General features: G+C 51.2%; 1 protein-coding gene across 24 annotated transcripts in view; it reads right to left on the bottom strand.

Annotated features, from left to right (window-relative positions):
* Positions 1-4,743: 4,743 nt before the first annotated feature.
* TTLL10 (tubulin tyrosine ligase like 10) overlaps positions 4,744-13,631 on the bottom strand; it is a 29,335-nt gene continuing 20,447 nt past the window's right edge. For 20 of the 24 annotated variants that reach the window (XM_081488173.1, XM_081488186.1, XM_081488177.1 and 17 more), the window contains 3 exons: positions 5,957-6,073; positions 5,511-5,604; positions 4,744-5,245 (listed from right to left, as the gene is read on the bottom strand). In XM_081488173.1, the coding sequence (XP_081344299.1) occupies positions 4,797-5,245; positions 5,511-5,604; positions 5,957-6,073 (660 nt within the window). In that variant the 3' untranslated portion in view covers positions 4,744-4,796. Of the gene's footprint in view, positions 5,246-5,510; positions 5,638-5,956; positions 6,074-13,631 lie in introns of all 24 variants that reach the window. The other 4 variants (XM_081488168.1, XM_081488181.1, XM_081488182.1 and 1 more) reach the window with 1 other exon arrangement.

Genomic DNA, 13,631 nt, shown 5'->3' with positions numbered 1-13,631 from the left:
CTGGATTCTCCCCAACCAATGCTCACAGTCCCTACCTAGCTGAGGTGGGAGTGGGGGTGGGGCTGAAGTGGGACCATTACAGTCCTCGGCACAAGCCCTCAGCTGGGACCACAGGGGAGGCATGTTTTGTTGGACCCCTGCCCTCTGTGCCTCTTGGCTGCCCTGTCCAAACCCCTTTCTCCGGTGGTTGGTCAGGCAGTTGCTCGGGCAGCTGGGTCCTTGGTGTGTGTTTGGTCTCTGTGCCATGGGTGCTCCAGACTCTGGTTCTGGGCTGGCTGCACATCCTGCTGGTCCCTATGGGGTACCTGCCCTTGGGTCATTGGGCCCCAATCTGGGACAAGGTAAGTTTCCGCCCACACTTCCTGGTGGATGTGGGCAGCCTCAGAATGGCCTGGTTTGGCTTGGTTCTAGTCTTCTGTCCAAGCCCTCCTGCTGGCCTCTACCACCTCACAGGGCCCTCACTCTTGGGGCACTGTACTGGGGTCTTGCCCAGCGGAGGTGAGCAGTGTTTTTCAGCCTCTTGACAGCATGACACCTGGGGAGTCTGATAAGGTCTCCACGGCATCCAGGGCGTGGCTGGCGGGCCAGTGGAGACCGGTCTTGGCAGCGGCCCTCTCCAGGTGCCAGTACACCTGGCCCCGCTGATGTCTGTGGCCCCAGTGTTCTAGCATTGTCCCCCTCTCCCCTGCTCACTGTGCCCTCCCCACCCACCTGCACGCTGCCCAGGAGAGCCCCTTGACTCACTGGTCCCCACCCCCACCCAGTTCCAGGGGGGCAGGTGGGCCTAGCTCAGAGCAGGAAGTGGAGGGGAGAGGGGCTCTGCGCTCTGCATTCCACCCCTTGTAGGGCACAGCCCACTTCTGCCTGGAAGGAGGGGCGTGGCCGGCTCATGACCACTCACTGGGAGAACAACCCCCTCAGCCGCTTCTCTCTGCCTGCCCCTCGGGTCCTAGCTCTGGGGGCCCAGGAAGCCAACCAGCTGCCACACCCTTAGGCTCCTCCTCTGCTCCCAAGCCAGATCTCCTGTCCCCTGCCAACCGTCGCCCACCCGCCTCCAGGAAGGCCCTCCTTCTCGCCATCACCTGGGTCCCTTGACTGCCCCTCCCCCACCTGTGGGGAAGGGGTCCCCACCCTGGCTCAGGCCCCTGCTGAGGCCAGGAGTCAGGTCCTAGACAGCCTCGAGGGCGGGAGCGCGTTCCGCTGACTCAGCACGGAAAGTCCTCGCGGGCGGCCAGCGTGGGAGGAGTGCTCGGAAAGTCAGCCCGTGGGCGGTGGGGTGACGCCAGGTGGTGGGGTGACGTGGAGCAAGCGGGAGATTCCTGCTCCACAGTGCGCAGGGGACAGGGGGACTTGCCCAGCCCAGTGCAGGGACTTGAAGAGGGTGGCCAGGCTTGTGGGGGGATGGGTGGCAAGGAGGACTCAGGGAGCCCCCGCCACTGGACCTGGCCCACCCTCCATGCTCCCCTCCTCCCTGCAGAGTGCCTCTGCCACCCCTGCCCACTACTGGTCACCCCAGCTCCCTCTGCTCACTCCCTGCTCTCCCCACTCCTGGACTCACGTCCCTCCCTGGCAGCCTCCTGGGAGCCCCTGGAATTCCGTGATTGAGCTGATGGAGCTGGACCTGAGCTGAACTGAGGCGCCCCAGCTGAAATCCCACAGAGCAGGAAGGGGCATGGAGGGGCTCAGTTGAGGGGAAGCAGGAGGCTCAGGTGGGTTGCCCAGGGCGAGGTGTGTGCAGGCTCCGGCTAGTCACTTTCGCAGGGGAGGCCTGAGCAAGTCCAAGTTGGGAGGAGGGAGGCCGTGGGTGGGCCTGGGATGCAGAGCTCAGGGCAGCAGGAGACACAGGAGACTCAAGAGTGCTGATAAGTGGGGAACGGAGGGGGCTGGTGTGTTGAGGGGCTCCCACCCCCTCCCGCTCAGCCCAGTGTGCTGGGATGGGCACAGGTATAGGTCACCAAGCCCAGGAATGACCTGAAGATGAGATTCTGCCCAGACCAGCTCCTGCCCCTTGCTGCTCCCCCTGGGGATTCCCCAACCCCAACCAGAGAGGCTCTCCAGCTGCTTAGCTCCTCCCCCCTCCTCCTCTTCGGTCAGGCTCCAGGGTGCGTGTTCAGCCTCAGATAAGGGCTCAGAGGCCATCCTCTGTTCCCAGAAGTGCTTCCGGCCACAGCAGCGTCCCACCCAGCCACAGCACCTCGCCTTGCTTGGAAAGGCCCCCGACCCCCCCTTTCACTGAGACGTGGACTCAGCCAGTGTAGGACACCCTCCCAAGCAGACAGAGACACCCATAGTGGGCATAGGGAGGGAACCCATCCTAGACAGAACCGGATGTCTGCCCTCCCCTGGCCCCAGTCCTAGGGCAGCTTCAGGGAGCTGTCCAAGGACAGGTGGCCCCTGCCTGCCCCCTCACCAATCAGATAGGTCCATGGTGCTAAGTCTGGCCATTCAAGGGCCCTGACCAGGAATTGGGGCCATCACTTCCCCCAATCCCCACCATGGTTTCAGCACCATGGCCACTCCTCTGCAACTGGGCTGACCTCTGGCTCTGCAGTGGTTTTCAGGGCCCCGAACCCCCACTTCCCAATAAGAAGTGGCCATGCCTTGTGGAGAGGAGTCTTTCCAGAGACACTGATTTGGGCCATGGCTGTTCTGACCCCTCTATTTGGAGACACATTGCAGGGAAGAGGGGTTTGAGGGAAGTCCTCTGAGTCCCGTGGGCTCTTTAGTGGAAACAGACTCCTGACCCCCAAGGACTTCAGGAGGATCCATATGGGGGACAAGGGTGCGGCCATCACCTCTAGGGATGAAAGAGCAGCAGGAGAACCTCATCTATTGTCACCCAGGTTCTCCGGGTACCAGGGACCCAAGAGCTGCAGACAGTCCAGGGTTTGGGGTTGCCCAGGGAGGGAGGCCCAGTCAGGATGTGCACGTCTCACCCCACCATGGTCCCTGGGGGCCACCGCACCCACTCAGGGCCCAGGGACAATGGAGGCCTCAGACCAGCTTCCCCTCGAGCGTCGGGTCACCTCTGCAGATACTGCCTTGACCGGCTGGGGATCAGTCCTGCTGGAGGAGAGCTGGAACATCCACAGGCAGCACTGTTCTACCATGGGCCAAGTAATGAGCCCCGGGACAGCGTGGGCGAAGGCCCTGTGGGCAGGATGTGGGGAAGGGGCAGGAGAGGCCTGGAGGCTGAGACATGGGGTATAGAGGCCCCTCAGGGGCAACCAGGGGCTGAGCCTGAGGTGACAGGCTGTGCAGTGACCTTCACCCCAGTAAGGAAAGACTGGTACAGACCCTGAAGACACTGATGTGGGTGTGCTCTGCCCACCCAGGGGGCCACCTCTCCCTGATGGAGACTGGTTTTCACCTTCCCCAGCCTCGGGGTGCAGAGCTGGCCATCAGGCTGCCGAAGTGGCAGTGCTGAGCTTGATGCCTCATGGAGAGCCCAGCAGACACACTGGTGGGGGAGAAGTGCACTCAGGGCTCCTGGACCCTTGTCACACGGTGACAAATGTGCTTCTGGCCTGACGACCCTATACTCCTGGCCACAGCAGCAGGACGAGGAGGGAGTGCAGTGGTGGGGATGCCTGGGTGAGCTGTGAGTGACAGGGCAGGTCGGTCCTGGCCTGGGCCCTCACTGGCTCTGTGACCCAGGAGGAATGTCTCTACCTCTCTGAGCCCCAGATTCCATTTGGCCCTTCTCTCCCTGACTCCCTGACTGCACATCTCCGTGGACTGGCCAGAAGCTCCGCGGCACACGCTGCCCTCTAGCGTGCTCTGGCCCTTGCACCCCTGGGAAAAGAGTGGGAGGGGCAATGGGGGAGGGGAAGACAAGCCCCTTTGCCCCTTAGGTCCCACCCGCACTCCAATGCAGAGCAGAACAAGGGTCCCAGCAGCCCCTCCCACCTGTGGTGGAGCCCGCTGGGGTCACCACTGAGGGTGGGCAGGACAGGAGGAGGGCATGTGACTTGGTGGTGACTGATGGGAGAGGTGAGGGTGGGGTATGTGAAAGGCAGTGCAGGAGGGGTGCCAGCTGCAGTGGGCCTAGGGGTGGGTCTGGATTGGGGTCAGTGTGGGATGGTGGATGTGGAGAGGGGATTATGGCTGGTCCAGGATGCTTGGCGGTAGTGGGTTTCTCCCAGCAGCCTCGGGGTTGAGGCCACAAGGAACATGGGGACATGCTGGCTTGGCACACCCCTCAGGGCGCCGTCCTGCACGATCACACACCTGTTGCCCACAGCCTGGGTTCTTGGGGCCTCTGCAATGCTCTGCCTGCTGTATAGCTCCCACCGTGTCACCATTGGGGAGCTCAGAGCCCTGGTGCTCTGAAGTCCCAGAAAGGAGCTGAGCCTGGGCAGGGTGGGGGCTGGTGTGAAGAAGCGCCCCTATGGGGATCTGGAGGGGCCCGTGGGGACCCAGACCCTTGCCTGGGAGACACTGGCTGCCTTTCCCAGGGACAGCAGACTAGGCAGCTGGGGTAGGTGACCTGTGAGGCTGCAGGGGCCCAGGGTCCGGATGGAGGAGGGCTATAGGTGATGTGTCGGGGCCCAGGAACTGGAGAGGTTCACCGGATGGAAGCAGCCCATGGTGGGCAAAGTCAGAGGTTCTGATTCGGCGGCTCATCCCTCGACCCCCATGACCCCCAAGAACGGGTCCCAGCAGTGAAGTAGCGGCTCGCAGGGTTCAGGGAGGCTGCCAGCGAGGGTCTTGCGGGCCGAGTGTGCGGGGCAGAGGCCGCGCTTGTAACAAAGTAGCTTTTATAGGTCCCTGGGAGAGCGCCGGTAGCCCGCCCGCTAGGAGCCGCGATGGCCCGTGTTCTTGCGCTCCTCTTCTACAGGCTCCGGGGAACGCTCCGGTACCCGGTCGTCATCGCCCGCTCGCGGCCGCCCACCGCCCTGGGCCTCGGGGTCTCCACTCAGGGCGCCGTCGGGAGCGGGGACGGGTGGCCGGGGGCGCCGCTGCTCGGAGGAGGGCCGCCCTAGCGCGCCGCCGAGGCCCCGGTATGGCGCGGGCCTGCGCGCGCCCGGCCGGTCGGTGGCGCGGAGTAGGGGTGGCTCGAGGGGCGCGGCGTCGCAGGTGGGCCGAGGTGGGGGCAGTGGCGGGCGGGGGACGTTGCGGGAGCCCCCCAGCCACGGCCACAGGTCCGTCTCGCCGTTGTGCAGGAGCACGAAGCGGCGCTGGGACAGCAGCGGTAGCATCTTTTCGCTGTGTAGGCTCTTCTGGAAGGTCTCAAGCGCCAGGTCTGGGGAGGAGTCAGGGGTGAGCGGGACGCGGAGAGGGGAAGGGCGATGAGAGGGCAAGGGGGGCCCTCCACCCTGTCTGGAGATGACAGGGTGATGAGGGGTGGGATGGCACCATGCTGGCGGGGAGGTGGGGGCATGAGCAGAGGCTGGGGTTGCCACGCAGCCCTCGGGCTGCTGGAGAACTGGGTTTGTGGGAGTCTGAACTTGCAGAGAGTATGTTCAGGCAGGGAGGGGCAGTTTGAGGGTCCTGGGGGGGTGACTCACCCAGGGTCTCCATGACCACGCCGGGAATCACTTCTTTCAGGACTTCACAGTTGGTGTGCAGGGCCGGGTTGGAGTTCATTTCCAGCAGCCACACCTGGGCCCAACACTGCTCAGCATCTCGCCCCACCTACCACTTGGCCAGGAGAAGGCTGAGACCCTTGTCCCCATTAAGCCATGTGACCATCAGGTCACTTCTTTTCCATGACCTCACTCCCCCAATTGCCCAAGGGGTTGAGACCCTCGAGGGTCTGAGAGTCTGGTCTTGGGAGCTACCCCAGCTGTAGGAGGAGTGAAAGCTTATGAACACACCATCTCCAGGGCTAGGGAGGGCGTCTGACTGCCCACCCCAGGAGCCTGCCTGAGTGGTCAGGTGTGCACAGAGGGCCCCTCCCTCCTGCACCTGCCTGCCAGGCCCCATCGCCACCCCCGGAAAGCCTCAGCAGCACCTTGAAGTTTTCATCGATCAAGAAGTCACAGCCGATGAGGTCAAAGTAGCCCAGCTTGCACTCCAGCTTGGTTTTGACGGCCAGGAAGCAGTGGGCCATGATCTGCTGCATCCGCTTCTGTGGGTGGGGTGGGGTGGGGTGGGGTGGGGTGGGGGGGATACGACGTCACCTGTGGGCCTTGATTACACCCTCCAGGCCTGAGCAGCCACAGCCCATCCCTCACCTGTGCTCCCACTGTGCCCATACTATCACATTCTCAGGGTCACAGGCTCACAGCCAGAAACTCCTTCACTCTCATTTTATTCATCCAACAAACATATGGCCCTCCTATTGTGTGACAGGTACTGGTGTGGCAGGAGAGTGGAGAGAGCTTCCGAGGAGTCTCTGCCCTTGAGCAGTTCACTCATAGGAGAGAGACAAAAAACTTGATGTGTAAATCATTATGCACTTTGTATGGTGCACAAAGCCACACATGCTAAAGCAGGAGAAGCTAAAGCAGGGTGAGAGATGGGAGGTTCGGGGTGGTGAGGAAAGGGGTATGATCCAGGTGGGCCTCATTGAGAAGAGAGTGAGTAACAGGTGAAGATGGAAGCGGGGAGCTGTGGGATGGGGATGCGACACCTGGGTAGAGCAACAGCTGTAAGTTTGAGCATGCTCAAGGTGTCAGAGGACCAGGGTGATGCTGCTGTGGCTGGAGCAAGCTAGGGAGCAGCGGGAGATGAGACCAGAGTGGCACCAGTCACTTCTCATGGTGTGGGAAGACCTTGCCTTTCACCCTGAGATCAGAGCTTTGGAGGGTGGTGCGCAGGAAGGCATGTCTGACCTGTGCCCTCATAGGGTCCTCCGGCTGCTATGCTGAGAGAGACTGAAGGGGCCTGTTGCAAGGAGCTAGGTGAGAAATATGCTGGCTTGTAGAAGCCAAGGTGGTAGGATGGATGCTGGGTCTATTTTGGGGTAAAGCCAATGCAACTGATAAAAGGATGTGAGCTGTGAAACAAGAATGAAGGGCTATCCCTAGATGGTTGGCATGAGACTCTGGGAGGATGGAGCCCTCATCAACCAAGAAGGAGAGGAGGCCCTGGAGGCTGAGACCTCTGTGAGCTTGCAGACGGGGTGCTGATAGGCTTTGGTTCAAGATCAGGGGAGTGGTCAGTGTCCATGTTTAATGCGGAATCTTAAGCACATAGATGGAATTTAAAGTCAGGGGATGTCTGAGAAGGAGAAATGTTGTATGACATCCCTTATATAAGAAATGATACAGATAAACTTATAAAACAGAAAGAGACCCACAGACTTAGAGAACAAACTTATGGTTGCTGGTGGAATGGATGGGGGAAGGGATAGTTAGGGAGTTTGGGATGGTCATGTACACTCTGTTATATTTAAAATGGGAAGCCGACAAGGACCTACTGTATAGCACAAAGAACTCTGCCCAATATTATGTGGCAGCATGGGTGGGAGGTGAGTTTAGGCGAGAATGGATACATGTATAGATAAACTATCACAGCATTGATTGTTAATTGGCTTTACTCCAATACAAAATAAGTTAAAAAAAAAAATAAAGTCAGGTGATATCTGATAAAGACAAAGAGGGGATAAGAGCAGATAAAAAGTAGAACCAGGCTGGACACTGGGCTCCAGAGAGCCGTGGTGGGGAGCCCAGGGACCTACACAGGGGGCTGAGAGGAAGTGAGCAAGGTCCTGGAAGCCATGGGGAGTGAGGAGCTATGTCTGAAGTTGGCTGACAGGTCAGGGAGAAGAGGACCAGGGCTGACCCTGAGTTTCACAACATGGAGGTCACTCTGGTGGGCATTTCAGTGAGACAATAGGGAGAAACCTTGCTGAGCAGGATCAAGAGAGACGAGAGCATCACAAAATGGGCAGAGGAAGGGGTTCAGAGATAAGCCATTCCATAAAAACAGCCAAAATGGGCCAAATTAGTCAAAATTAACCTTCTTAGAATGCTGGAAATTAACCAAAAGCGTTCAGCAACCTGAAGAGTGTTTATTTCAGTAGAATCTTGAATCTTGGTAGGAACAGCAAGTTTTGTAGTATTTTAACCTGCTCTAATATTATTCCCTGCATCCCAGCTCAATGCCTTGAAAAAAGCCTACATTCTTGGTACTGGAGACAGCAGAATTAATCTGTTTGGCAGAGAAGTGTAGTCATTTGTTGTGATGTCTGATGTTTCCTTGAAAGACCTCACTTGAACTAAAGGAAAATACAGGAACAATGTCTTACCAAATAGAGAATATTAGTGAAGAGACAGAAATTATAAACAAGAGCTGAACAGAAATTCTGGAGTTGAAAAGTATCATAATTGAACAAAACATTTGAGTTGTTTGAAGATAGATCAGTTGAGATTATCCAGTCTAAGGAACAGAAAGTCAAAGGAATGAAGAAAAATGAAGTTACAGAGATCTATGAGAGGAGATCTAGAAAGAGAGTAAAGGAAGAGGCAGGAAGAATATTTAAAGAAATAATGGTAGTGGGACTTCTCAAATTTGATGAAAAAGAATTTACATATTTAAGGCCAATGAGCTCCAAGTAGGATAAGCTCAGAAAGATCCATCATATTATAAGCAAACTTTTAAAAGACAAAGACAAACAGAGGATGTTGAAATCAACAAATAGAAGTGACTTATCATAAGGGCTTCTCAATAAGACCAGCAACCAATTTCCCATTTAAAACCATGGAGTCCAGAAGGCAGTGGGTTGACATATTCCAAATGCTGAAAGAAAAATAAAACTGTCAACCAAGAATTGTATATACAGCAAAATTATCCTTCAAAAATAAAAAAGAAATTAAGACATTCCCAAATTTAAAAAACATAGATTAGCAGTAGTAGAACATTTCTACAGTCTTTCAGACTGAAATGAGAGGACACTAGACAATAATTTGAATTCACATTAAGAAATTAAGAGCATCCATGAAGTAACTACATTAGTTTAGTTCAGTCGCTCCGTTGTGTCCGACTCGGCAACTACATGGACTGCATGCAGCATGCCAAGCTTCCCTGACCATCACCAACTCCCGGAGCTTGCTCAAACTCATGTCCATCAAGTCAGTGATGCCATCCAACCATCTTATCCTCTGTTGTCCCCTTCTCCTGCCTTCAATCTTTCCCAACATCAGTGTCTTTTCCGATGAGTCCATTCTTCACATCAGGTGGCCAAAGTGTTGAAGGTTCAGTTTCAGCAACAGTCCTTCCAAGGAATATTCAGGACTGATTTCCTTTAGGATTGACTGGTTGGATCTCCTTGCAATCCAAGGGACTCTCAAGAGTCTTCTCCAACACCACAGTTCAAAAGCATCAATTCTTTGGCGCTCAGCTTTCTTTATGGTCCAACTCTCACATCCATACATGACTACTGGCAAAACCATAGCGTTGGCTAGATGGACCTTTGTCAGCAAAGTAATGTCTCTGCTCTTTAATATACTGTCTAGTTTGGTCATAGCTTTTCTTCCAAGGAGCAAGCATCTTTTAATTCCATAGCTGCAGTCACTGTCTGCAGTGATTTTGGAGCCCAAGAAAATAAAGTCTGTCACTGTTTCCATTGTTTTATAAGTAACTACATAGTTAAATATAAAAGACACTATACATTCATTTTTTGGTAATTGCCTTTTTCCTTCTGTTTTATTTAAAAGACAATTGTGTAAAGCAATAACTATGAATCTATGCTGATGGACACACAATTTAAGGAGTTGTAATTTGTGACGGTAACAGCATAAATGAAGAGATAGAGCTATACAGGAAAAAATTAAAAAAGAAACACTGTTGAAATTAACTTGGCTTGAATCCAAACTAGATAGTTTTAAATTAAGATGTTAATGGTAATACCAAGGGCAGCAATAAGAAAATAACTCAAAATGTATAGTAAAAGAAATACTAGGAATGGTACACTAGAAAATATTTAACACGAAAGTAGGCAGTAATGGAGGAACAAACAAAAAAATATAAGATATATAGAAAATAGCAAAAGAGCAGATGTAAATCCTAACTTATCCGTAATTATATTAAATGTAAATGGATTACTGCTAAGTCACCTCAGTTGTGTCTGACTCTGTGCGACCCCGTAGATGGCATCCCACCAGGCTCCCCCGTCCCTGGGATTCTCCAGGCAAGAACACTGGAGTGGGTTGCCATTTCCTTCTCCAATGCATGAAAGTGAAAAGTGAGAGTGAAGTTGCTCAGTCGTGTCCGACTCTTAGCGACCCCATGGACTGCAGCCTACCAGGCTCCTCCATCCATGGGATTTTCCAGGCAAGAGTACTGGAGTGGGGTGCCATTGCCTTCTCCAGTAAATGGATGAAGCTTTCCAATAAAAGACAAAGATTGGCAGAATACATCCCCCCACCCCCCATATGCTACCTATGAGACTCACTTTAGATTCAAAGACAAAGCTAGGTTGAAAGTCAAAGAATAGAAAAAAGATATATCAGGCAAAAAGGAACCAAAAGAGAGCTGGAACATCTGTACAAATATCAGAGAAAATAGAGTTTAAGATGAAAATTGAAGACATTAAGAAAGAAGAATATTTTCTGATGATAAATCAAGAATATGTAATAATTATACATGCACCTAACAACAGAGCCTAAAAATACATGAAGCAAAAACTGACAGAATGAAAGAAATAGACAATTCAATAATAATAGTTGGAGACTTCATTATGCCATTTTCAATGATAGAACAGCTATACAGAAGATCAATAAGTAAATGCAAGACTTGAACAACATTATAAATCACCTACCCTGAAAGATATCTGTAGAACACTCCACTCAACAGCAGACTACACATCCTTCTCCAGTGTGCATGGAACATTTTTTAGGATAGACAGTATGTTAAAACATAAAATAGGAACTTTGCTGGTGGTTCAGTGGTTAAGAATCCACCTGCCAAGCAGAGGACATGGGTTTGATCTCTGGACCAGGAAGATCCCACATGCCAAGGGGCAACTAAATCTATACACCACAGCTACTGAGTCTGTGCTCTAGAGCTTGTGCTCTGCAACAAGAGAAGCCACCGCAATGAAAAGCTTGTGCATCACAACAAAGAGTAGCCCCCACTCGCTGCAAGTAGAGAAAGTCCTCACTCAGCAACGAAGACAGTGCAGCCAAAACAAAAAACATGAAACAAGTTTCAATACTTTTTAAAGGGTTGGAATCATACAAAGTATGTTTTCTGACCACAATGGAATGAAATTAGAAATCAATAGGAGAAAGAAAATTAGAAAATTCACAAATGTGTGGAAGATGACACACTCTTAAGCAACAAATGAAAGCAGAATGCACAAAATCTTATGGGATGCAGTAAAAGCAGTGCTCAGAAGGAAATTTATGACTGTAAATGCCTACATTAAACAGGAAGAAAGATCTCAAATCAAATCAATAACCCAACCTTCAACCCTAAGAAAAAAAAAAGAGAGAGAGAAAACTAAACCCAAAGCAAGTAGAAGGAAGGAAATAATAAAAATTAGGGTGGATATAAGTGGAATTAGAGAATAGAAAGCAATAGAGAAAATCAATGAAACCAAAAGCTGGCTCTTTGAAAAAATCAACAAAACTGACAAACCCTTAGCTAAACTGACCAAGAAAAAGAGGAAAGAAGACTTACATTACTAAAATCCAGAAAGAAAGACCTTGGGGCTTTCCTGGTGGTCCAGTGGTTAAGACTCTATGCTGCCAGTGCAGGGGGCATGGGTTTGATACCTGGCCCTGGTGGCTCAGATGGTAGTCTGCCCACAATGCAGGAGACCCAGTTTCGATCCCTGGCTTGGAAAGATCCCCTGGAGAAGGAAATGGCAACCCACTCCAGTATTCTTGCCTAGAAAATTCCATGGATGGAGGAGCCTAGTGGTCTGCAGTCCATGAGGTTGCGAAGAGTTGGACATGAGTGAGTTACTAACACTTTCACTTTCAATGTCAGGGAACTAAGATACAATATGCCATGTGGTATGGCCAAAAGAGTAAAAAAAAACCTTTTTTTTTAAAAGAAGGACTTTACATAAATATGAAAATGATTATGAAAAGGATTAAAACTGTTCATAGAATACCACAAGTGATCTATATTCCAAACAAATTAGGTAACTTAGAAGAAACGGAAAAATTCCTAGAAAGACAAACTGATAAACTTGACCCAAGAAGAAATAGATAACCTTAGTTATCTATTTCTAACAAATAAAGGTTGAGTTAGTAATAATAATAAAAATAGTCCTTCCCACAAAAAAAAGTCCACAATAAGGTGGCCTTACTGGTGAATTCTTCCAAATATTTAAGGGCTTCCCTGGTGGCTCAGATGGTAAAGAATCTGCCTGTAAAGCAAGAGACCTGGGTTTGATCCCTGGGTCAGGAATATCTCCTGGATAAGAGAATGGCTACTAACTCCAATATTCTTGCATGGAGAATTCCATGGACAGAGGATCTTGATGGGCTACAGTCCATGGGATTGCAAAGAGTCAGACACAACTGAGCAACTAACACAGCATGCTTCACAAACTACAAAAATAGAATAGAAGGGAACATGTTCAAAACCAAATAGACAATGCTGTGGACCAATATTGCTTATGAGGGTACACACAAATACTCAACGAAATACTCAGAAACCCAATTCAGCAGCATATTTAAAGGACAATATGCTATATCTGAGTGAGATCTATCCCAGAAATGCAAGAGTGATTCATTCAACACATGAGGGACTTCTCTGGAGGTCCAGTGGTTAAGACTCCCAAGTTTCCAGTGCTGGGGGCATGGGTTTGATTCTTTGTCAGGGAAGTAGGATTCCCCCGTGCCTCATAGCACAGCCAAAAAAAAAAAGAGAGAGAAAGAGAATGAAGCTACAGCAACTCAAACAGTATGGTGCTGGCTTAAAGACAGACATACATATCAATAAAATAGAATTAAGAGTCTGGAAATAAACATATATCTAGTCAATTGATTTTCAAAAATTTGCCAAGAACAGTCTGACAGATGGTCCTGGGACAATGGAGTAGCTACACACAAGTGACTGAAGCTGGACACTTACCTCTGGACACTTACCTCACACCATACACAATAATTAACTCAGAGTTAAAACATAGGACTTTTAGGAGAAACCGCAGATGTATCTTTACAACTTGGATTTGGCAGTGGATTCTTAAATATGACATCAAAGCATGAATAACCAAAGAAAAATAGATAATTTGCACTTCATAAAAATTTAAAACTTTTGTTCAAAAAAGGACCTTATCAGGAATCCCCTGGTGGTCTGGTGTTTAGGATTCTGTACTTCCGTTGCAGAGGACATGGGTTCAACCTTTCGTTTGGGAACTAAGATCCCGCAAGTTGTGAAACAAACAAAAAAAGACGTTATCAAGAAAGTGAAAAGAGAACTCACAGGAGAAGATATTTGCAAATCACAATCTGTTAAGGGTCTAGCAATCAATATATAAAGAGCTCTACAGCCTAACAGGGGATCCCCAGGTGGTGCTAGTGGTAAAGAATCCGCCTGCCATTGCAGAAGATGCAAAAGATGTGGATTTGATCCCTCAGTCAGGAAGATCCCTTGGAGGAGGGCACAGCAACCCACTCCAGTATTCTTGACTGGAGAATCCCATGGACAGAGGACCCTGACGGGCTACAATCCATAGCGTCGCAAAGAGTCAGATATGACCGAAGTGACTCGGCAAGCATGCATGC

The sequence above is a fragment of the Giraffa tippelskirchi genome, chromosome 5, assembly GCF_054371585.1.
Source record: "Giraffa tippelskirchi isolate mGirTip1 chromosome 5, T2T-mGirTip1v1.2.pri, whole genome shotgun sequence".
NCBI lineage: Eukaryota > Metazoa > Chordata > Mammalia > Artiodactyla > Giraffidae > Giraffa > Giraffa tippelskirchi.
The sequence above is the reverse complement of the archived record's forward strand: the minus strand, read 5'-3'. Positions and strand labels throughout refer to the sequence as shown.